This window comes from Anolis carolinensis, chromosome 2 (genome assembly GCF_035594765.1).
Source record: "Anolis carolinensis isolate JA03-04 chromosome 2, rAnoCar3.1.pri, whole genome shotgun sequence".
Classification (NCBI taxonomy): Eukaryota; Metazoa; Chordata; class Lepidosauria; order Squamata; family Dactyloidae; genus Anolis; species Anolis carolinensis.
In genome coordinates, this window is record NC_085842.1 from 270,200,526 (window position 1) to 270,225,773 (window position 25,248).

Consider the following 25,248-nt stretch of genomic DNA (forward strand, 5'->3'; position numbering starts at 1 on the left):
ATGTCTCTGCATATAGTTACTGCAAGTGGGAAATACATTTTTCCTTGCTTATGTTGTACTCTGAAAGGACAGTCTTGTGATTCTCATCTATGAACTCAAAATGTCCTCTAAAACCTCTGACTCTTAACAGAGGTTTATATTCACAAGGTCCAGTTCGTAAATTTAGAAGTAAAAAGAGGAAAGATGAACAAAACTAAAATAACTCTGGAATTCAAATATATACAACTTCCATAGGACTATATCCTGTATTTACTTGATTCTAATGCTCACCCTTTTTGGCTAAATTATCTTGCCAAATTGGGGTGCTCATTAGAGTCACGTCGTATAGTAATGTTAATGCTGAGCCAAAGCAAAAGAGGAGAGCTCTTCTGGATCTCCTCTTTGAGGGACGTCATCTCTAATTAAATGGCCAGGGCTCAATGCTATGCAATCCTGAGATTTGTAGTTTGATGGGGCATTAGCATTCTTTGGCAGAGAAGACTCAAAATCTTGTCAAACTAGGATTGTTTGACAGGATTCCATAGCATTGAACCAAGGCAATTCAAGTTGATTCATTCTACAGCATACACCCCAAGGTTTTCTTTTCCATAGCTGGAAGCTTTGGTGTTCTAACACAATTGTTTATAAGGAAGGAATTCTAAACAGGTAGCAACAGGTAATGCACACCTTTTTTGGCCAAATTATAAAGAGCTCACTTTTTGCCCCTGAGCATTACATTCAGCAGCAAATACTTTTCTTGGTTTCAGGGTTTTAAAAATTGAGGTGTGCATTAGATTCGATGGCGCCATTCGACTCGGGTAGCTGTGGGTAGCTGTGCAATGCTTTAGTGGGTGTCCTGCAAACATTAACAGGTAGCTCTAGAATATTGACTGACAGTTGCAAAGGTCAGTTAGAACCCTGTTTTTACCTTACAAATGGAACATAGAAGCCACTTTGAATTACAACCTTCACATAGCAGTTGATGGATACAATCCAACATCCCATCCATGTAGTGTAACTCTCCACAGAAAAGTATGCTACATGAGTGTTACAAAACCCTTTCAGATTAGCAACATTGCGCAACATACAGTATGTCAATGACTAGGTGCCCTTGCACCTATATATGATGTGCAGCAGGAAAAGTCTGCTATCGCAGAATACAAAGACAAGGCACAGAGCATAGTGGCTGCATGCTCCATTTCTACCACTTTCAGTGGAATATGTCAGGTATACAATGGTGCCTTTTTTTGCTCCCAGATGTGTAAAATGGCATATGCATGTGTCGGTCTAACTCAGTGGTTCCCAATCTTTGGACGTCCAAGGATTTTGAACTTCATCTCCCATAATTCCTAACAGTTGGAAAGCTGGCTGGGATTTCTAGAAGCTGAAGTCCAGAACAATTGGAGGACCAATGGTTGGGAACCACTGGTCTAACTGGATATCAGCCAGTGTCTGTAAATCATGTGCCTTTTAGATCAAATGACTGATTTGATTACATCCTCCAACAACTTGAGCAGCAGCTCCATCAGTTCTCCAACTCACTTACCAATCTGTTTATTTATACAGTATGGGACACTAGACCAATCAGGCAGTGCTATCTTTATTCTGCAATAAAAATTGAGCCAAAGTAATTCGTTTCGACAAAATACTACATCAGTATTCTGGTGAATGTTGGCCTTGCCAGGTGCATTCATTACCAGTCCACTGATGTTGTTTCTAATCCATAATTTAAATCGAAGCACATTGTTTGCCTTAACATTCAAGAAATCCAGGATGCAGATGTTGTGCTCTGTGTGTGCTGTTCAACTAGCACTAAGCCCCTGAGCACTAAGGTAATCATTGAAACTCTGTGGAACATATCGGCATTAACAGATCAAGTGCCTAGTACTTCACACAAAATGACTCCAGAAACCTTTCATTGTGTTGTACCTACAGGCAGGAATTATAATTGGGACACCTGAGAATGTTATTCATCAACTGTTGGGTTTTCAAAAGTCAAACATTTGTGGCTAAATATACTTTTTAAAAATAAATTCAGAAAATAATACTTGCAATATGGGGAACAACAGGGCAGCAGTTTATTCTATTAATTCTCAACTAAGGCAATGTGATGGAGACTTTGAGAGATGAGAACAAATTGGGTTTTATGTTTCTGAGGAAACAAAGAGATTAACATGAGTTTTTAATGATGATATCACAATTTAAATATCACACCAAGAACTTGTATGATTATGACTATGCTATGCTTCTATAGACTGAAGACTTTTCACCATTAGTATTAATATGTATTTCATCTCTTGATATACACAATTACTCTTAGGATATGTTGTTGATTGCCAGTACAATTTTTCCCAGAGAAAAGGTATTCCATTAGCTCCTAATTGGCAAATAAGTAGGAACAAAGATGTCCAGCCCCAGCAGGAGCAATAAGAGTCTTGTTGCAGGATCTACAGAGCCCTTTGGAAACTTCCATTAATTACCTCCAGGTTTTGGTAGGTATCTCAGCTCATGAGAGCAGGAGTGTCTGCAAGTAACATGGAGAATGGAGCAACTGTGTATATACACTTGGTTAAGGAAGTTATCAGATGCCTCTTAACCTAAACATTTTAAAGTTTCAACCACAATTGGAAATTATGTCCATTTAATGATGTAGTTGGAACCTAGCCTGAGCATTTCCAGTTTGATGGATATATAAACTATGTCACAATAGCAGTTAATTTCTCTTGTGATTGTATGATCTTTGTGGATTTAATAGCAGCTCTAAAGAAAGTACACTGTTTTTGTGTAGCATTTTCCTGTTAAGTGTCATGATCAATTAAATTAGTAAATATATGTCATTTAATCAGCCTCTTCTTTGGGATTTTGATTTGTCCTTCTAGGGCAGGGGTCCCCAAACTAAGGCCCATGGGCCGGATGCGGCCCTCCAAGGTCATTTACCTGGCCCCTGTCCTAAGTTTTAGATTTAGGACTGACCTAAGTCTACCTGTTCTTTCGAGGTCTTTTTGCTTTTTCTTCGTGTACTCTGTGAATGCACACTAATGGAGAGGCTGCGCCTGCGCAGGTTCCAACGGAAACTCTTCCCAAGCTGAAGTTTAAATTTTGGCGGTAGCCACGCCCCTCCGTCCCCGGAGGGCATATAAGGCAGCCCTCGGCGGTTGCTCCCCAGTTCCTTTTTTTCCGCCGCAAGGTTCACTTCGGACTCTCATGTCTACGACTCGCTTCAAGCGCTGCACTCAGTGTGCCGCTAAGATTCCTGATTCCGACGGCCACGCCAAGTGCCTCTACTGCCTCGGGGAGGCACATGTCGTCGGTACCTGCCGTTTCTGCCTGGCCCTGACGGCTCAGGCTAGGAAGAATAGAGCCGCGAGACTTAGAGCAGCGCTCTACGAAAAATCGCTTGCTCCTGAACCCGTTCCGTCGACTTCGGGCACGAAGCCGTCGGTCGACCCGAGATCGATGTCGGCTCCAACGGCTAAAGCTCCCTCGGTCTCGTCCAGGGCGTCCAGAGCCTCCAGATCGGCTAAAGCCGCCAAACCGCCGTGCACACTCACCACGGCCACGATGTCGACACGTTCCGGTCGAGTCGGCCCTTCCTCGACATCGAGCTCGGTGGCCTCCGTTTCCTCGGTCCGATCCCATCTCGGGGCCCCTCCATCGACCTCTGCGATGAAGATCGCCTTTAAAAGGGCTCATGAGGAAGCTCGTCGGACCCAATCCGACTCAGCAATGGTCCCTCCTACACCGGGAAAATCCATGAGGGTTCCATCAAAGCAACCGCTCGCAAAGAAGAGGGCTACCCAGCGTTCCTCCTCCTCTGCCTCCTCCAAGATGGACGTCCCTTCTTCGGCGACTTCGTCTAGAAAGTCCTCTCCAATCCCTCCCGCTCAGCGGCCTCGTCAACCTTCTCCTCAGCAACTTTCTGATGGCGAACTACAGGACTCACCCCACCACTCTACCCAGACAGTGGTCAGGGTGCCATCTCCTCGACCTGCTGCCTCACATCGCCCGTCTCGACAACAGCTTTTTCCCCCGACCTCGACACCGGAGCGGGGTAGACAAACCGCCCGCCTGGCTCGAGCGGCCCAGGCCTCGGCCTCTAAGGAAACTCGGCCACAGATGGCTCCTGCTCTTGAGGCTTTGCCACCACCAGAGACTGTGTTGTCATCTCCCCCTCAGTCCCCTCAAGGGGCTGAGGACGATGAGATTGATATCGATCGCCCTGATTCCGCTCTCTCGGCCTCGGTGGTATCTCTAGGCCTAGATCTCTCTCCTCCTCATGATGCCTATGAGGTGGACCCTCCTTCGCCTACCGACAACATTCGGGCCTTCTCCGAACAAATGGTTAGAATGGCTGATGCCCTGGGTCTAGAAATCAAACAAACCTCTAAGGCAGTGTCTGACCCGGTTTTCAAACGGGTCCAAGCCCAGGCCCCCCCGGCCACGCTGTTGCCGTTTCTGCCTTACCTCCTGGATGTCATCCAATCATCGTGGAAGACTCCTTCCTCAATTCCTCCTACCTCGAAGAGAATTGAATCTTGGTATCGTACAGATGACGACACCTTAGAATGGCTTAAACACCATCCCGACCCAAATTCCATGGTTGTTAAGGCTTCTCAAACTTCCGGTCGTGAATCCCCTGCAGATAGAGAGGGCAAAAGATTTGACGCGGTCGGTCGAAAGCTCTACTCCGGGGCCCTTCTACTTTGTAGAATGGCGAACTATGGGGCCTGTATGGGGGCCTACCAGCAGATCCTTTGGGAGAAAGCTCAGCCCTTCTTCTCGAAGTTGTCCGACGAAGACCGGTCGGTTATGTCCACCCTCCAGCAAGAGGCCGACTCGTTAGCACATCATCAAATCCAGATGGCTAAGCATACAGGCGACACGGCCGGCAAGATGATCGCCCACGCCATTGCCATTCGTCGCCACGCCTGGCTGAGGTCGTCCGGTTTGTCTTCCTCCTCGAGGCAGGTCATCGAGGACCTCCCCTTCGACGCCATGGGCCTCTTTAATTCTGGCACCGACGACAAGCTCAAAACCAACCATGACTTTAAAGTTCTGGCCACTAAATGCGGCGACCAACCCCAAACACACCGCACCAAGTGGTTTCCTCAACGCTTTCGACGCTTCCCGCCTCCCTCTTACCGCAATCAATCCTTCAGGCGTCCCTCGGTATCGAACAACCAGAACCGCCAACAGCCCCGTCGGGCTGCTCAACCACAAAGACAGCGCGGCCGTGCCACCCCCACCGCTGGTCAACCTCACCGGCGTTCCTGACGCCATCTCTCTTTCCAAAGACTCTTTCTACGGTACCGATGCAGCTCTCATTCCTCCGCACCCCTCTCCTCCACCGAATCAACCTCATGGTCTCTTTCTAGACCGCCTGGCTCCCTTCTTTCACCGGTGGAAATCTATTACTTCAGATGCCTGGGTTCTCAAAATTGTCCAAGAAGGCTATGCCTTAGAGTTCGAGGAACTCCCGCCCACGGGTCAGGTCCTTCTCTCCAACCCTTCTCAAGAAATTCTCGCAGAGGTCGACGCCCTTCTCGCCAAAGGGGCTATTCGGCCTTCTCCATCGGTACAGGACCCTCAAAGCTTCTTCTCCAGATACTTCACGGTTCCGAAGAGGGGTGGGGGCCTCCGCCCCATTCTGGACTTACGTATGCTCAATGCCTTCATACGCCCAACCAAGTTCAGGATGGTGTCCATCGCCTCCATCCTCCCGATGCTTCAGCGCGGAGACTACTTCGTGTCTATAGACCTTCGAGACGCTTATTTCCACGTGGCGATTCGAGAAAACCACAGGCGCTTCCTCTCTTTCAAGGTTCTCGACCAGACCTACCAGTTCACCGTTTTACCCTTTGGCCTCGTTACGGCCCCAAGGGTCTTTACCAAAGTCGTCGCTGTCGTGGCTGCCCACCTCCGGCTCCAGGGGATCACAGTCTTCCCTTATCTAGACGACTGGCTTCTGGTCGAATCCGACCCTGCCCTCCTTCGACGTCACGTCGACTACACCCTCTCTCTTCTAGAATCTCGGTCTCCAACTAAACCCCGAAAAATCTCACCTCACTCCGTCGAACAAAATCCGCTTCATCGGTGCCCTGTTCGACTCAATCTCTCGGACTGTCTCTCTCCCGCTCGACAGGTTCCTAGCCCTCCGCCAACAGATCATCTTTTGCGAGACCCACCGGAGGGTTCGGGCTCGATCCATCCAGGTACTGCTCGGTCACATGGCCTCCACAGTTCTCACGACCCCGTTTGCCAGACTCCATCTCCGGACTCTGCAGAGATGGTTTATAGACGTTTTCAAGCCACTTCGCCACCTCAACTCGAGGTTTCTCTCCGTTCCGCCCCACGTTCGTCGGTCGCTTCTCTGGTGGAAATCCCTCTCCAACGTCTGCAAGGGTCTTCCGTTCCACCCGATCCCTCCCTCGACCACCATAACCACAGACTCATCCAATTTCGGCTGGGGAGCCCACATGAGCGGTCTCACCGTTCAAGGCCTCTGGTCTCCTTCCGAGAAGGCCAATCACATAAACTTTCTGGAACTCCTTGCCATCTTCAAGGCTCTGAAAGCCTTCTCCCGCCTGATCTCCCAAAAATCTGTCCTCATCCAATCAGACAACACAGTAGCAGTCTTCTACATCAACAAACAGGGCGGCACGGGTTCAAGGAAGCTAATGCTTCTCTCCTCTCAGCTGTGGCACTGGTGCATAGCCCGCAACATCCAAGTCGCGGCAATTCACCTTCCCGGGATCCAGAACAATCTAGCAGATGCCCTCAGCAGGATGACGACCTCCTCCCACGAGTGGATGCTCGATCCCGAGACTCTTCTTTCTCTCTTTCACAAATGGGGTTTTCCCACTCTGGACCTCTTCGCTTCTCCCCAAAACGCACAGTTGCCTCGGTACGGGGCGAGACTTCCCCCGTCCTCCTTTCCAGGCTGCCTGGGAGACGCCTTCCTTCTGGACTGGTCTGCGGAACCGATCTACCTCTTTCCGCCTTTTCCTCTCATACCAAAGGTCCTACAGAAACTCCGGTCGATACCGACGTCGGCGATCCTGATAGCTCCAGCCTGGCCTCGCCAACCTTGGTTCCCGGCCCTTCTTCATCTCTCCAGAGCGACCTCCTTCACTCTGCCTCTCCTACCACACCTATTGTCCAGAGAGAACGGCCAGATCCTACACCCGGATCTCCCCTCTCTACATCTCACTGCTTGGAGAATTCTCACCTGACCTCCCTCCCGCAGAACCTGCAGGAGGTCCTCCGCGCAGCTCACAAGCCGGCTACAACCAGATCTTACACTTATAAGGTTTCTCGCTTCCGCTCCTTTCTTCGCTCCCGAGGGATTACTGCCTTTCCAACCTCGATACCGATAGTGCTGGACTTCCTTATGTCTCTGGCAGACCAAAAACTTTCTCTTGCTTCTATGAAATCTTACTTGGCCGCCCTATCCTGGTGTTTCCAACAACATGGTAAACCGTCGTTGTTCTCTGATCACCTCGTCAAAACCTTCTTGAAGGGATACAATAACATCTGCCCGCCGTCTCAGCCTCCGACTCCGGGGTGGAACCTCGAGCTCGTGCTTTCCCAGCTCACTGCCTCCCCTTTCGAACCTTTGGCTTCGACCGACCTACGTCGCCTTTCTTAGAAAGTTGCCTTCCTGGTGGCCATAACTTCGGCGTGCAGACCCTCAGAGCTGGCGGCCCTTCGGGTTGATGAACCCTACCTCCGTTTTCATCATGACCGTGCCGTTCTCCGTCCGGACATCACCTTCCTTCCCAAGGTGGTCTCAGCTTTTCACCTTAACCAGGACATTGTCCTTCCTGCCTTCTTTCCAGACCCCTCGTCTCCTCTTGAGCGGAGACTGCACCTTCTTGATGTGCGTAGGGCACTCCTTTTCTATCGGGACCGTACTAAAGACATTCGAAAGACCCCAAAACTTTTTGTGGCCCATGCTCCAGATAAACTGGGCAATCCTATTTCTTCACAAAGACTGTCTCATTGGATTGCTCAAGCTATTGAACTGGCCTACGAACTAGCCAAACGACCGCCTCCCCCGTCGGTTCGCCCGCGTTCGACGAGGGGCCTCTCCACGTCGACTGCCTTCCTAAGGGGCATTCCCCTGGACTCTATTTGCAGGTCAGCTATCTGGTCCAACCCCCTTACGTTTGTGTCTCACTACAGGGTAGACCAGAAAACCTTAAAGGATTCAGCCTTTGCTAGAGCAGTTTTGTCATCCTGTTTGTCCTGAAAGGCTTCTTCATATATTCCTTCTCTAAGGTTGTTTTCATGCGACTCCTTTGTCGTTTTTTCCTGTTCAGTACATGTTTGCACTGTTCTCTCTGAAATATTGTGCCTTATTTGCTACTGCCTTCCTCCTTTGAGGAATGATGTGTCTGGCTTACACATGTTTTCTTAGATTGTTTATATCATGCCTTACCGGACTGCTCTCGGTATTATGCGTGTGTTCATGCAATACTTCAATGGGTCCTTCGGACCATGTTATTGATGTTTAATAAACATATGTTTGGACATTATCTCGTTGTCAGGGTTTGCTTAGCCCGCCTCCGAGACCTAAGCTTGCTAGTCTCCATTAGTGTGCATTCACAGAGTACACGAAGAAAAAGGACAGGTTGCTTACCTGTAACCATGTTTCTTCGAGTGTACTCTGTGAATTCACACAAGCCCGCCCTTCCTTCCCCTCTGGCAAACCCTCTTCCTTCCTCGTTGCCTTAGCGGCGTAGGAACTGGGGAGCAACCGCCGAGGGCTGCCTTATATGCCCTCCGGGGACGGAGGGGCGTGGCTACCGCCAAAATTTAAACTTCAGCTTGGGAAGAGTTTCCGTTGGAACCTGCGCAGGCGCAGCCTCTCCATTAGTGTGAATTCACAGAGTACACTCGAAGAAACATGGTTACAGGTAAGCAACCTGTCCTTACCTATGGCCTTATAGATCCTCTAGATGGTCTTTGAAGGTCTCTTTGCTTAACTATGGCCTTATGAGACAGTCTAGATGGCTTTTGGAGGTCACTTTCCTTACCCATGGTCCTATGAGACCGTCTACATGGCCTTTGAGAGTCCCTTTCCTTAGCTGTGGTTTTATGAGATTGTCTAGATGGCCTTTGGGGGACCCTTTCCTTATCTATGGTCTTCTGATGGCCTTATGAGATCCTTTAGATGGTCTTTGGAGGTCTCTTTGCTTACCTATGGTCTTATGAGATTATCTAGATCGGGGTCCCAAACTAAGGCCCATGGGCCGGTTGTGGCCCTCCAAGGTCATTGACCTGGCTTCTGTCCTCAACTTTAGACTTCGGGTTGACCTAGTCTGAAATGACTAGAAGGCACACAACAACAACAATCTTAATTTTAGACTATTTCATCCTAGTCCGGCCCCCTAACAGTCTGAGGGACTGTGAATCGGCCCTCCACTTAAAAAGTTTGAGGACCCCTGTTCTAAGGTTTATAAAATACATTGACATACAGCAGTCCCCAAGTTACAAACAATATAGGTTCTTTAGATTTGTTCTTAAGTTGAATTTGTTTTTAAGTCAGAACGGGAATATTTTTAAGTGTAGCTCCAGGCATACATACATATATACATATATATATATATATATATATATATATATATATATATATATATATATACACACACACACACACACACACACATACATATACATATACGTACATACACACACACATACACACACACACATACATACATACATACATACATACATACATACATATATATATTAGATTTGCCTAGCATAGGGAAGGGTTACCTCCCCTGTGGTGTTTGTATTGCTGTCTGTGCTCCTGTTCAGAAGATTTCACCTCACTTTCTGTCCATGTGGTTGGATTTTGAAAAATTTGGCTTGTTATGGAAACAAACAATGATGATAAAGCTTCAGTTGAGACACCTTTCCCCCATGATAACTTTCAGGAGTGGATTTCCCTTCTTAGGGATTTCTCTCACTTCCTGTTGTCTCACACCCATTCTTAACTATGATTCATTTGTAAGTCGGATGTTTGTAACTCAGCCTGTATTTAAAAGCAGTTTTTTTAAAATGCTAGTCCTATTGCACAGGACTGGGTCAGATAACAATACAATTATATCAGCATTACAATATAGGAAGAAGATAGCTCCCAAACACGAATCAAGGAACATGAAAGGCACCACAGACTAACTCAACCAGAGAAGTCACCCATACCAGAGCACTGGATGAACCAATTTGGACACCACATATTATTTGAGAACATAGAAATGCTGGATCACTCTAACAACTATCATGTTAGATTACTCAGAGAGTACAAAGAAAGGATTCCCTGAAATGCACAGGCAAGAGGCCACTATAGCTAGAAATGTAATCCAATAATATGAACTATAAAACAGTAATTAAACAAAAATATAATCCATGTGTTACCAACACACATACATTCATAGAAAGTAAAACTCTATATTCAGAGTTTGTGAGTCCAATGCCCACCAGAGTTCATGTTTCATTTCAATGTTTTCTGTGAGCTTGGTGTATACCTTTGGTGAAGTTCAAATAGGTTCTTTTTATGTAAAACTTCTTTCAAATGGCTGATACATAGCCACACCTATATCCATACTGGGCCCCTTTAAAATTTTCCCTTACATACAGTGAGTTCTACCTGTTTCTCCTGTGCTTGCCTAAGGAATCAAACCAGTAGCAGAGCACCTCTGTAGGAGAGTTTATGTAGGAGAGTTTATGTGAGTTTATGTGAAAAAACATGCTCCTGTTTTCAAAGCTTTTACTATACTTTGTAATTTGTAATTTCTATCCTGTACAAGTGTTTCTAGCCACTTGTATATATTCCCTGTAGGTCCACTCCGTCATTGATAATGACACATTGTAATTAAATACTTGAAGAACGGAATTGACTACTTTAGGTTCTCCATACCTGCATAACCACCACCTGAGGAAGACTACACAGTCGAAACCGGTCATGGATGGTGACTAACCTTGGATTTGTTTAAAACATTGGATTTCATAAAAGGATTCACTTACTTGGACGTTTACATTTGGACTCACAATTAGTGACTTATACAGTCCTCCATGTGGAACATGAGCTCTGGTGGTCATTGGACTCACAAACTCTGAATATAGTGTTTTACTTTCTATGAATGTATGTGTGTCGGTAACACATGGATTATATTTTGGTTTAATTACTGTTGTATAGTTCATATTATTGGATTACATTTCTAGCTATAGTGGCCTCTTGCCTGTAGACTACTCAGAGAAGCCATTGAAATCCACAAGCATGTGGACAATTTCAACAGAAAGGAGGAAACCATGAAAATGAACAAAATCTGGCTACCAGTATTAAAAAAAAACCTCTAAAATCAGAACAGTAAATAAAGAATTACATTCTGAAAACAGAGGAATTCCAGACATGAATCAATCAGGGCCAACTAACACTTCCCAACCAAGAATTCTTCCAGGCAGGAAGAAGCCAGGCCTTGAAGCTGGCAAGGCCATTAATGCTAATCAAGGTGATTAATTACAACATTCACACTGGCCTCCAACAGACAAGAGATTTTTCTCCCACCCTGGACCTTCCACAGATATATAAACCTCCCTTGCTTAGTTTCCAATATACTCACAACTTCTTAGGATGCCTGCCATAGATGTGGGTGACATGTCAGGAGAGAATGCTTCTGGAACATAGCCATACAGCCCGGAAAACAAGCAACAACCTAGGAAGAAGATTTGTAATTTAAAATTTAAATAAATAGAGTACCATGGTGAAGAAAGTGTAAGTTACTGAATATTTAACTTATATTTTGTTATCATCATTATTAAAAACATTTCTATATTGCCCTTCAACATGTAAGAGTCAAAATGATGAAAAATATAAATAATACATTATTTAAAACTAATAGCCAACATTTATAATTTTCAAAAAGCAAATTAAATTGAAGGTTTTGATTATAAAGGTAGAGACATTAGAATGTCCTGGTTATACTGAATCTAACTGTGACTATAGACCAGGGGTCCCCAAACTAAGGCCCGGGGGCCGGATGCGGCCCTCCAAGGTCATTTACCTGGCCCCCGCCCTCATTTTTATAATATAATATTTTATATAATTTTAAATAATATAATATATTGTATATACATATAATATTGATAATAATATTATAATGTTATACAATATAATACTAATAATAATACCATATAATAATAATTATTATATGTTGTCGAAGGCTTTCATGGCCGGGATCACAGGGTTGTTGTATGTCTTTCGGGTTGTGTGGTCATGTTCCAGAAGTATTCTCTCCTGACGTTTCGCCCACATCTATGGCAGGCATCCTCAGAGGTTGTGAGGTATGGATAAACTAGGTAAGGAAAGGAAAGAATATATATCTGTGGAGAGTCCAGGGTGTGGCAAGAGTCCTTTGTCACTGGGAAGCCAGCATTAATGTTTCAATTAATCACCCTAATTAGCATTGGAAAGGTTTTGTCTCTTGCCTGGGGGCATTATTATTAATTATTATTAATTATATGTTATATATTACATATAGTATTACAGTATAGTGGTATAGTTCAATATAGTAATGTATAATGCTAATATTGTGCTATGCTAATAATATAATATATTGTATGTACATACAGCAGCTCTGAGTCCCCTTCGGGGTAAGAAGGGTGGGATATAAATGTAGTAAATAAATGTAGTAAGTAAATAAATAAATAATGTTAGACTTAGGCTCACCCAAATTCTGAAATGACTTGAAGGCACACAACAACAACAACAACAACAACAACAACAACCCTAATTAACTTGACTATCTCATTGGCCAGTAGCAGGCCCACACTTTCCATTGAAATCCTGATAGGTTTATGTTGGTTAAGATTGTTTTCATTTTAAAATATTGTATTGTTCTTTCATTGTTGTTGTTGTTGTTGTTGTTGTTTTGCACTACAAATAAGACATGTGCAGTGTGCATAGGAATTTGTTCGTTTTTTTTTTTTTTTCAAATGATAATTCGGCCCCTCAACAGTCTGAAGGATTGTAGACCGGCCCTTTGCTTTAAAAGTTTGAGGGCCCCTGCTATAGACCATATGGATAATTTTTTTCTAGTACAATTTTATACAGGACAATGTTTTGTGTTTCCCCTCCCCCACTTACCGTGTTTCCCCCAAAATAAGACAGTGTCTTATATTAATTTTTGCTCCCAGAGATGTACTAGGTCTTATTTTCAGGGGATGTCTTATTTTTCCATGAAGAAGAATTCACATTTATTGTTGAACAAAAAATTTAACATTTAATATAAACTGTACAGTAGTTGTCATCACAAACCAGCATAACCAGACAAACTGTGAATCCTATCAAGAATTTCCTGTTACTATCATTATTTCCATGTACAACAATCTATGGTACGTACATTTACCGATGCTGAATGCTCTGGTGTTCTGTTTGGTGGGCATGCTTCCAAACAAAACCTTTGCTAGGTCTTACTTTCAAGGGAGGCCTTATATTTAGCAATTCAGCAAAACCTGTACTAGGCCTTATTTTCAGGGGATGTCTTATTTTTTAGGAAACAGGTTAGCAATGTAATTGCAAAAAGAGACATGACATCTTACATTATTAAGTAAATGTAGATTTGTAAAGCAATAATTTCTCTTCTTGACTACTCATGATGGTTGCTTAAAATACCTTTGCACTTGCTCATATTTTTGATATGTAAGTTTTAATGTTCATTAATATTTAGTATTTCTATTGTACTTACTTTATTAATCCTGTGGTCACTGGGGAGAGTGATCTAAAGCCATTCCTCGGACTACTTCTGTCCAATAACATTTCTCATCAGTTTTTCAGATGTGATTTCCCAATATGTGTGCACTACTGGCGATCTTGTACCATTACAGATTATGTTCTGATTTATTAAAAAGAGTTCCTTTTTTGAGCACCTTCAGTGTTGCCATAATGTTGTTGTTTACAAAAGTATTTAGAGCTTGCAGGGTCTCTGTACTTGGAAAAGAAGTTAAACTCATTTTCTCTCCAAGTTGCTTTTCGGTTGACAGATCTCCCAATGAAGATTGAGTGTTTCTATTATCAAAGCAGAAGAACTGTAGATTAAACCCGTCATTTGTCCCTGTCATAAAATGCAATCACTGTTCATTCTCTGCACTGCCTAGCACAATTGCTTCAGTTGCCAGTTCATTCAGGGCAAGGGTGGGATGATAGTAGATGGATATTTAAGGTGTTGTTCTTAAAATGTTTCTTTCAAGAAGATTTCTAATAAAATGAATACTTATTTGCAGCAAACCCAGAAAGTTGTTGCTGTTGTCATTAGGCTTGTTATCTCATATTAACTGGACGGGAGATACAAAAATACAAGGTGAACAGTTGTAATGCTAGCACACTGTCAGATTAGGCTGCTGAGTATTTAAATTAAATATTGATGTATTTTAAAATGTTCAATAAAGAGTCTAAAGAAAGCCACCTAAAAGTAGTGGTTCTTAGGTTAATCTTTTATTTATCTAATGGATGATGGAAGCTGTCTAGTTCTGTGATATGAACTACAATCAGCTTAAAAATAATTGACAAATTAATCCCTTCACAGCACAGCAGTTGTAAAGGTGTTAACTTTAATTAGGCCTTTCTGATTGTTTTGTATGATCAAGGAATAAAGGTGGTATCTCTGGTTACATTCTAGCAGGAATATTCCTGACCTGCTAGGCTTGTACATTTTAATTATTGATTGCCACCATTTTAATTGTTACCAAAGGAAGATTTGATTTGAAATTAGTTCTCATAGAGAGATATACAGCCAGACTTGCCTTCAAAGTCCTCCTTAACCAGATACCAATGTGGATGTTTCTCATCAACATCCACATTGCAGTTTCTCAAGTCGCTCCTGACACAGAAAAAAAACCCCCACATTAACCATACGCATTATACTATATAAATGAGAAATTATCTTGGAACTGTAGTCAGTTTTGCACTTAATTCCACACTATCAGAAAGATTAGGCCGGCAGCCTGGGGCGGGGGGGGGGGGGGGGGGGTCCTCTTGATAGTTATTGCTCCTGGCATGTAGGTTGGCTTCTGTGGCCATAAGCAGCTTTGGGTAGTATATCATTTATGATGCTTTCTGGTGAATATGGATCTTGTCACATTCATATCTTACTCTCTTCCAGTTTAGATTGCTACAATATATTATATGTGTGATTGCCCTTAGTGAGTGATCAGCAACTGCAGCAACTGCAGATTGTGGCACCAAGGTGTATTTTTACAATTGTCTTACATGAGTTATACTAGTTTCCATGCAAAAATTAATGAACTCCAAAACAGATATTAGATCATGGGCAGAATCATTTGGAAAGAGGTGGTCTTTCCGATTTCTTAGTCTTTCAGATGTCCTTGCCCAAAGTTTTGGACAAGGACATCTGAAAGACCATCACCTTCCAAATGATACTGTGCATACTATTATCTTCTTTGAGGTCCCTGACTGGCATAACTTAAAATTATGAATCAGTAAGTGCTCCATAGTAAGTCACACTGCGTACTGCCATGATCATAAAATCCCCGAATCACACTTTAAACTCCACAGTACCATTCTGAATGACAGAAGTCTGTTTTGTTGGTGAATGTGACATAGCAAGATGATATTCTCAAGACTTTCTCACCAGTGAGTAAGACTGCAATGTTCAGAAGCAGGATCCTTGTCATGTTCCTCTTCACACTGCAGGTCACTGGTGAGAAACGTCATCCTACTGTGCCCTGTACACCAGGATAAGAGACTTGCTTAGCTCCAAGTGGTGCAGGCTGGCAAGGTAGGTTTGAGGTGTCAGGCCAGGGGTCATACTTTGTTATGTATTTTTAACTAAATCTGCAATCTTGGCCCCATTTTATGTCCCATCATCAGATGAAGTTAGCTTGGTAGGTATAGGCAGTCCCTGATTTGCAAACATCTGACTTACAAATGACTCATAGTTAAGAACCGGAGAGAGACAACAGGAAGTGAGAGAAATCCCTCAGAAAGGAAATTAACTCCTGAAATAGTTATCATGGGGAAAAGGTATCTCAGCTGAAGTTTATCACCAATCCTTGTTTCCATAACAAGCTATTTTTTTCAAAACCCAATTGTCACAGGGAGAGAAAGTGATTTGAAATCTTCTGAACAGGGGACCAGACAGCAAAACATAGGGGTGTTAAGCCTTTCCTATTCTATCCAGAGCTTGTGTGTGTGTGTGTGTGTGTGTGTGTGTGTGTGTAGCTAGATTTATACGTAAAAATGTATCTGTTCCAACTTATATACAAATTCAACTGAAGAACAAACCTACAAAACCTATCTTGCTTGTAACTTGGGGACTGCCTGTACATACCTTCTTTGTGAGGAAATAGTGATTTTTCTGAAATTAGCTAGTACTATATAGGTGTTTCTCGCTGCTTTTGATTATTTATAAGGTAAACGTAACTCGGTTTGAAAGTTTATTGTATGAAGTCTTAAACTATGTGGAAATATATTCAGAGGTAGCTATATTGGCAGTGCTACAATATAAAATCCCCAAAAGAGTGATATCCCTCAGAATATTGCTCTGACCAACCAAAATGCACAAAAGACATCATGCAAGCTCTTGGAAATCCACTAGCTTACATGTGTTAAATGCAAGGTCTGCGGGCTTAATCCAGTCTTCCACATCATTTTATGTAGCCCATAAGGCTTTCAAATCCAGCGCAACATAGTGACATGTATAAAGTCTTACAATTACAAATGGCCCTTTGAAGGCAATCATAAGGCTTATGTTACCTTTGATGAAAATGAGTTTGACATCCATGCACTAGTTTGTTCATCAGGTAATATGTTTACAAACCATATAGAAAAACTAAATAAAAAAAGAAGTGATTGTGTTAGAGTCACAAGCCTACATTTTGTATCAGATGTTGCCTCTGCTGCAGTTCAGTTGATCCAGAACGATCACAGTGCAAGCAGAGACCACTCTCCTTTTTTGGCCATCTGGAGATGAAGATAAAGGGCAATTAAATTTAATCTGTATGTTATGATCCTGTTGATGTCCTGGCTGATCGCTATAATAGTGAGCTAGCAAGGGCACTGGATACGATTGCTCCCGAACGTCCCCTCTCGCTGCGTAGAGTCACGTCAACTCCTTGGTTCACTGAGGAGCTGGCCGTGATGAAGCGTGCGAGGAGGGGACTAGAGTGCATCTGGAGGAAATCTCAGGATGTGTCCGACCAAGCACGGGCTAAAGCCGCTATTAAGGCTTACTCCGTGGCTCTGCGAGCAGCCAGGAAAGCTTTCACGACTGCCCGCATAGCGTCTGCGGCCAATAGGCCATCGGAGTTGTTCTGAGTTGTTGGGGAGCTCCTGCGTCCCCCTGAGACCCAGGAGCTTCCCGATGACTTGGCAACTCGGTGCAGCGAGTTCGCGCACCATTTCGCAGGCAAAGTTGCTCAGATACGTCGTGAGTTGGACTCCAGCTTGACTGTGGTTTCAGCGGAGGTAACCGAGGCACCTGTCGGTTCGATCTTATGGGATTCTTTCCGGCTTGTTCTTCCTGATGACGTGGAGGGGATTCTTGGGTCTGTGAGGGCGACCGCTTGCGCTCTAGATCCTTGTCCCTCTTGGCTGGTTAAACTGGCCAAAGATGGGTTGTTGGAGTGGTTTGTGGCTATAATAAATGCCTCCTTGGGTCAAGGGTCATTTCCATCCTGTTTTAAGCAAGCGGTGGTAAAACCGCTTCTAAAAAAGTCCTCGTTAGACCCATCGGTTTGTGACAATTACAGACCAATCTCCAACCTCCCATTTTTGGGCAAGGTTCTGGAGCGGGTGGTTGCCACGCAGCTCCAGGGGTTTCTCGATGATACCGATTTTCTGGACTGCTCGCAGTCTGGCTTCAGGCCTGGGCACAGTACCGAGACGGCTTTGGTTGCCTTGGTGGATGACCTCCGCAGGGAGCTGGACAGGGGGAGTGTGACCCTTCTGGTTCTCCTGGATATCTCAGCGGCTTTCGATACCATCGACCATGGTATCCTTCTGGGGAGGCTCTCTGGGATGGAGCTCGGTGGCACGGTTTTGCAGTGGCTCTAGTCCTTCCTGGAGGGCCGCTCCCAGATGGTGAAGCTGGGGGACACCTGCTCGGACCCCTGGCCATTGACCTGTGGGGTTCCGCAGGGGTCTATCTTATCCCCCATGCTATTTAACATCTACATGAAACCGCTGGGAGAGGTCATCCGGAGTTTTGGAGGGCACTGCCATCTCTATGCAGATGGCATGCAAATCCACTACTCGTTTCCATCTGACTCCAAGGAAGCCCCTCGGGTGCTGAACCAGTGCCTGGCCGCTGTGGCGGACTGGATGAGGAGGAACAAACTGAGGATCAATCCCGACAAGACAGAGGCCCTCCTGGTCAGTCGTGCGTCGGATCGGGGTATTGGGTGGCAACCTGTGCTGGACGGGGTTGCACTCCCCCTGAAATCACAGGTCCGCAGTTTGGGGGTCCTCCTGGATTCAGCGTTGACTCTTGAAGCACAGGTGTCGGCGGTGGCCGGGAGGGCCTTTGCACAACTCAAACTTGTGCGCCAACTGCGACCATAGCTCGTGAAGTCTGATTTGACCACGGTGGTCCATGCCTTAGTTACCTCTAGACTGGACTACTGTAATGCGCTCTACGTGGGGCTTCCCTTGAAGACGGCCCAGAAATTACAATTGGTCCAACGCTCGGCTGCCAGATTAATAACGGGGGCAACTTACAGGGAGAGATCCACTCCCCTGTTTAAGGAGCTCCACTGGCTGCCGTTCATCTTCCGGTCCCAATTCAAGGTGCAGACCATCATCTATAAAGCCCTAAACGGTTTGGGACCCACCTACCTCCGTGACCGTATTTCCTTCCATAAACCTACCCGATCTTTACGATCATCCGGGGAGGCCCTTTTATCACCACTGTCTTTATCCCAGGCCCGCCTTGTGAGTACAAGGGAGAGGGCCTTTTCTGCTGTGGCCCCCCGATTGTGGAACTCACTACCTACTGAAATTAGGCAAGCTCCCACGCTGTTAGCTTTTAGGAAAGACTTGAAAACATGGCTCTTCCGCTGTGCCTTCGGTGAGTAATTTCTGTTATATATTTCTGTGTTACTCCCACCCCGAACATCTATCCTCTAGATTACCCCACTTCCATATGTCCCTGCCCGCAGTGGAGTACCCCTCTGTCCCTCTCACTCCAGGTTTTATCTTTGTGTTCACGCGGCCTGCCCTCGTTTTATTGTTTTTTGATTTCTTGATGCAATGCCTATTATTATTTATTGTATTTTTTAATGGTGCTATGATATGTTGTTTTTATATTTTATTATATTGTATTGCTCTGGGCATGGCCCCATGTTAGCCGCCCCGAGTCCCCGTTGGGGAGATGGTGGCAGGGTATAAATAAAGTTTTATTATTATTATTATTATTATTATTATTATTATTATTGTTCTAAAATTCCTAATTAATAATTTTTAATTGCAAGTGTTCTTGGCTCTGTGAGCTAAAAGACAACTCAGTTTTTAAAATAAATAAAATATAAAATTATTTTTTATGTGTGCAGGTGAATGAAGTGACCGTGGAACAGCTAGTGCAGCAGCACCCACACATTACCTTCAGCACCGTCCTACAAGACTGCAAGAGGACCTTGGAAAGAGCATACCAGATGGGCTGGACACCCAACATGTCCACTGCCTCTTAGCTCATGATCTGATATTCAATAGACAGCAGAGTTAGACTGAACATTTGAAAATTGTTTTTACTATTAATATTTTGCTTTTTATTAAAGGTATGTTCCATTTTAGCATAAATCTTTTAATTTTGAATATGACTATATATGTAGGAAATGTCTGTTCAGTCTGTTAATGGAAACATTGGACGAAAAGAAAACCTGGTCAGATATTTTATTTTTCTGAATGTTTATTTGTGAACATAAAGACTTTGCAAAGAGCTTGCTGCTCTTCTTGATGCAATATACTTTTCAGTTTACATAAAGCAGAAACATCAATTGGATGTTTTGTCCAAGTATATGTTCGTTATGGAAACAATTCAGAGATGGATTGTATGTTTTTTTATGTACATAAATCCAATGTTTAAAAGCCTTTGGCCGATTTCTTGAAGTTGGTTCCTGTTAGTTCTGTGGGTAGCATCAGTAATTTAATATATTATGCCTTTCTCTTTCATATTATATCTTTATTTCAGGTGTTCATATCTTTTTTTGGATTATAAGTGACAACTTCTTTCCTGGAGACCACTTAAATTAAATGCAAATTTTAAAGCAGATTGTCTAAATTTATGCTATCCACACATGTGTGTTTTTGAGATGCAGAGCAACAGAATCCACAGTGTAAAAGAATATAACATTTCAATTACAGGTTCTCTGCTTTAATGGAACCTTTGATAAATGCTGGGCATGTATGTTGTGGGTATTGAAATAGATGGTACTACTGCTTTCTGTTAGTGCTGCCATTTTTGCCCTTTAGTTTGTTAATCTATTGTAAATCTACTGTCCTTTTGAAACAAACAACTATAGTAGATATTCCTTACTGACTGTGCCCTTCACAAAGTTTCTACATGTTTGTATCTTCTAGTTCAACAGTGTATGGAATGTAATTTCCTTTTAATTTTAAACAAATGTTACAATAGAAATTAGTGTAAGACTGATTGTGTAAAAAAGAAAATGAATGATCCAGAGGCAACAGGAAAGTATGATTTCCCAATATATGAAAGAGCTGCAATAAGTTTCAGGTTTGTGCATTCCTCACGATGTCTCTGATATATATATACCACAGCAGGAGACTGAAAGCATTTGATTCCATTTTTAAACAAAACACAGGTCCCTGTTACACTTGAACTGTAACTGATCTGTGACTAGTTAGATTACATTATGGCTAGTGCAAGCAAGCTGTTTTGACTCTTGTTTTTGGGAGAAAAGCAGAATATAAATGAAACAGTGGTTTCTGTTCCTACCTTGTTCAGGAACATTGTTTTAGTTAAACTACAGTTCCCTAAAACCAAATGTAAGAGAAGTTGTGGTCTCTTTAAATGTAAAAGGAAACCTTTTCTGTTCCCTTTTCCTTTGCACTCTAAATATATTATCTTACTGAGGCTTGTTGGGATGGCCGAAATCTTTTGGAATCTGTTTTGCCTGCCTGCTGTGTGACTTAAAGACTAGTTGCTGCACATGGAGATCTGTTCATTCTTCAGGGGTGGGGCGCTATTTGCCAAATCCCCATAGGCTATAGATCAGTGGTGAGGTGACCCACAATTTGAGAACCCAATCTGATTTGCAAGGCTCCTTGTTTTTCCCTATCCCCTCTCCTGGGTTATCTGCCCCTATTGCCAAAGCCCTTTCTTTCCATAAAGAAAGTGGATACGATACAAGATAGGCCACAATACATGTGTAGGAGAAACAAAGAATTCTATGATCACAGCACTGGATAAAGAAGCCTCATATGGTGCTTTCAGCCAGGGACCAAGGACACTTCCTAATGCAAGGAGATCTTCCCAACTTTACAACAACTTGTCCCTATCATAGACCACATCACATTTCTCCATCACCCATCCCTTTGGAATGCATTCAAGCTGCAAAATGGAAGTATTTCTATGTAAAAACGATTAAAACAAGTTAGTGTGGGTGCACACATTTATATTCACCCATGCAGTCAAGTATTTAGATTCACAGCTGTTCAGAAAGTTTTGATATATACTGACATACACATGCACATGCACATGCACACACACACACACACACAGAGAGAGAGAGAGAGAGAGAGAGAGAGAGCTACCTCTGTAATCTAAGGTGATGGCTTCCATAACTGAAAATTGCTGATGGTTAATTATAAATACACTGAGGTGTGTGCCCTACTTTTCTTTGTGCAATCATATATCTCCATTCATGTTCACATGGAGAAATGTGCCCATTTCAACCAGCCCTTTTGTTGAAATCCTTTACACACTTTCCTGGGAGTAAGTTTCACTAAACTCAGTCACACATATTCCCAAATAGTTATGTATAGAAGTGTATTCTTGTTCTGCCATCATTACTGACTATTTAAGGGTTTGATAGTTAACCAAGTTAAAGAGCCACTACTGAAATGTACTAAGTTCAGAGTGAAATGAATTTATTGTTGATTATCTTGTTGGATCTTCCTATTATTTTACATCAGAGGTACACCCTTCCAGACATTGTTCGACTGCACCTCCCAACAGGCCTAGCCAGCACAACCAAGGATAAGGGGTGCTGAGAGTGCAATAACACGATTCCCACCCCTGTTATATCTAAAATTATTTCTTCGGTGGAGGAAATCTTCCAATTCTTTTGAATTATACTGCATACATTTCTTATTTGTATCCTACTTCACAGAGTATACCTGAATTTGCTATAAGGTCAATCATCTGGAATCCAGAGCAGGTTTTTAGATCTAATATATACAGAAAATAGTCAGAATATAGCAATGGAAGGTTTATTTTTGTGTTTGTTAGCAGTACTGTGAAGAGTTAAATTTCAGGAGAGTTGACAAGCAGACACTGAAAAAAGACAGGGCAGTAAGTAACCTTTAGAATGCAACAGTTTTATAAAGGATATATTGTTTTGTTTTTTAGATGTAACATTGTGTATTTGTTTTTTAAAGGTTAAAGTGTTTTAATCCAAAATATCAAATGTTCAGCCTTGACCTGAAGACTTGCCATTATTGTCAAAATGTTTGGCTAATCTAGAAGACTTTAGGCAGCACAAGTTGGAAAACAGCATTGGTATGTTTGTGTAAACCATATATCCAGTCTCACAGCCTCCGTTCCTGACAATAACAGAAAGGGCTTCTTGTGTCATTTTTGTCACAATTCCTTGAATGTTTTCTTATTAGATATTTCAAATTGAGACAAAAAGCCTTTGCACAAAAAAAACAAAATGTACAGTGGATTTTGCCTGGCATGTCAGAAATACACATGAATATATAAAATGCAGGGCTTTTTATCCATGTGAATATTTGGCAGTATTTTCACAAATAAAGACAATGACTGGAAAAGAAATCTGGTTTTTTTCCTCTTTTTATAACTGCACTGTTGTCCATCGTTAATAATTTTTGTGTTTTTCATTGTCTAGGTTGATCTTGTACAGTAACAAGAGAAATACATAATGGAAACTTTATTTTGCCAACCTGGAAAAAGTTACTCTCATTTCTCTTGGGACTGAGATATTAGAAACTGGAGGCATGGGGGGAGAATAAAAATAAAATGCAACACAAAATTAATAACAATACTTAAATTGAATAGTCACATTTCAAGTAGAAGCCAACCTCTTCAAACTAATCCAGATTAAGTATTTGACTCATACCCAACCTTCTCTACTCCCTCCTCCCATTCTTCCCTCACACGCATATTCAGAGGGTGGTCCCCTTTTTTGCAGCAAATTACATACACTTTTACAGACACATCCCATGATCCCCAAGTTTATGGACTCTAGTTTAAATCCCCAGTTCAGATCTAACGATGAACTCTGGTTAATGTAAGTCAATATTTCATACTTCGGCTGGATACATTGCTCATTATGTGAAAATGGGATAGAATGGCTACCATACTGTATTCTGGCCTTCTTTCTGGGGAGGTTGAGTGGGATTGTGGGATATGAGTTTTAAAGGCCATTTTAGTGCATTTACTGTATTTTAATTCTTTTTTTCCACACTGTTACTATTTAATTGTTTTTTTAACTTTTGTATTGCACTTTTTAAACTTGTCTAGTGTGGATTGTTGGAGCCCCTTGCTAAACCGTTGAGCTGCTGACCTGCAGACTGAAAGGTCAAATCTGGGGGGTGGGGTGAGCTCCCACTGTTAGCCCCAGCTTCTGCCAACCTTGCAGTTTAAAAACATGCAAATGTGAGTAGATCAATAGGTACCACTCCGGCAGGAAGGTAACGGTGCTCCATGCAGTCATGCCAGCCACATGACCGTGAAGGTGTCTATGGACAACACTGGCTCTTCAGCTTAGAAATGGAGATGAGCACCAGCCCCCAGAGCTGGACACGACTAGACTTAATGTCAGGAGAAAACTTTTACCTAACTTAGTGTTGATTGTTAGCTGCCTTGAGTCACCACAGCGAGAAAGGTGGGGTATTAATAATAATAATAATAATAATAATAATAATAATAATAATAATAATAATAGAACAGCTATACACTTGAAAAACCACAATACTTAAGAAAGCAACTAACATTTTAACATGATCATGAATGTTAACTTTTTGAGGTCACATTTTTCTTTGTGTGCACCTGAAGAAAATCCCTGACAAATGAGGAAATAACTCTTCTCCATCTCTGTAGTTGCACAAGTGACAACACCGGAAGATTGTTTTGTTTTCCTTTTGGTTATCAGTTAATTCAAACAGAAATTGCTGAGTCTGTTGCTCAAACTAAAAAGATATAAACAAGAAATTCCAGACTTATGTATGTGCACTTTTCTCGATTGACATATTGTAATGATTTGGTAGAGAGGCATGCTTCAGCAGAATGTTGATAGTTTCATTTCTTTTAAGCAACCATCTCCTCCTGACACTTCCTCTCTACTTTGCTGAGACAAATGAGTTGGGTGCAGAGGAATTTTCAGAGAGCTACCTTAGGCTTGTGGATTTGTTATTTACATGTGAAAATCAAAAGTTCGGCTCTGAATGTTTAAAAACAGTTGCTGGGGTTTATCATTCATAACTTGAGAATTTATGAAGATGTATTATTGAAGTCTTAGTCCAATGCCATCTTCCTTTGACTAGTAGTGGAATGTCAAGATGTGTTCCATCTTAATAGTTTTGACCAAAGTTGCTAATATACACCCTGGCACTTTTAGTATATAACCCCAATGGTCCTATCCTAGTCCTCCAAAATTCTTACTGGAAATGTAGGGTATGTAATTGAACAGATCCATTCTATCAGGTACTCCATTGGTCTTAAAAGATTTTTCATACTCAGCGGAACAGTCTAATATAGTATTTTGGTTTTTAAACAAAATTCTTCTGATCCAACAATCTGCTTGCTTTACCCATTGTGGTATAACTTTCTTGTCTTCCGCCACCCTACAAGGAAACAATTATAATCATCTTTCTGTTTTCTTAGTCTAGTTCCATCAGGCTGGTTCAGTAAAATTAAGCAAAGAGGCCTTGAGCTCCCTAACGAATTGAGAATTTATACTGAAATTATATTGCTACTTCCAATGGAAATAGTTTTGAATGTATAAGAAGAAAATTGACACAGATAACAAAAAAGGGAGGTT

The 25,248-nt window shown here is 42.7% G+C and overlaps 1 protein-coding gene across 2 annotated transcripts in view; it reads left to right on the forward strand.

The window, feature by feature from the left end:
- Window positions 1-23,021, forward strand: part of fbxl17 (F-box and leucine rich repeat protein 17) — a 248,234-nt gene extending 225,213 nt beyond the window's left edge. For both annotated transcript variants that reach the window (XM_062972210.1, XM_062972209.1), the window contains one exon: window positions 19,555-23,021. In XM_062972210.1, coding sequence (XP_062828280.1) covers window positions 19,555-19,692 — 138 coding nt within the window. In that variant the 3' untranslated portion in view covers window positions 19,693-23,021. The remainder of the gene's footprint in view (window positions 1-19,554) is intronic.
- Window positions 23,022-25,248: the final 2,227 nt, after the last annotated feature.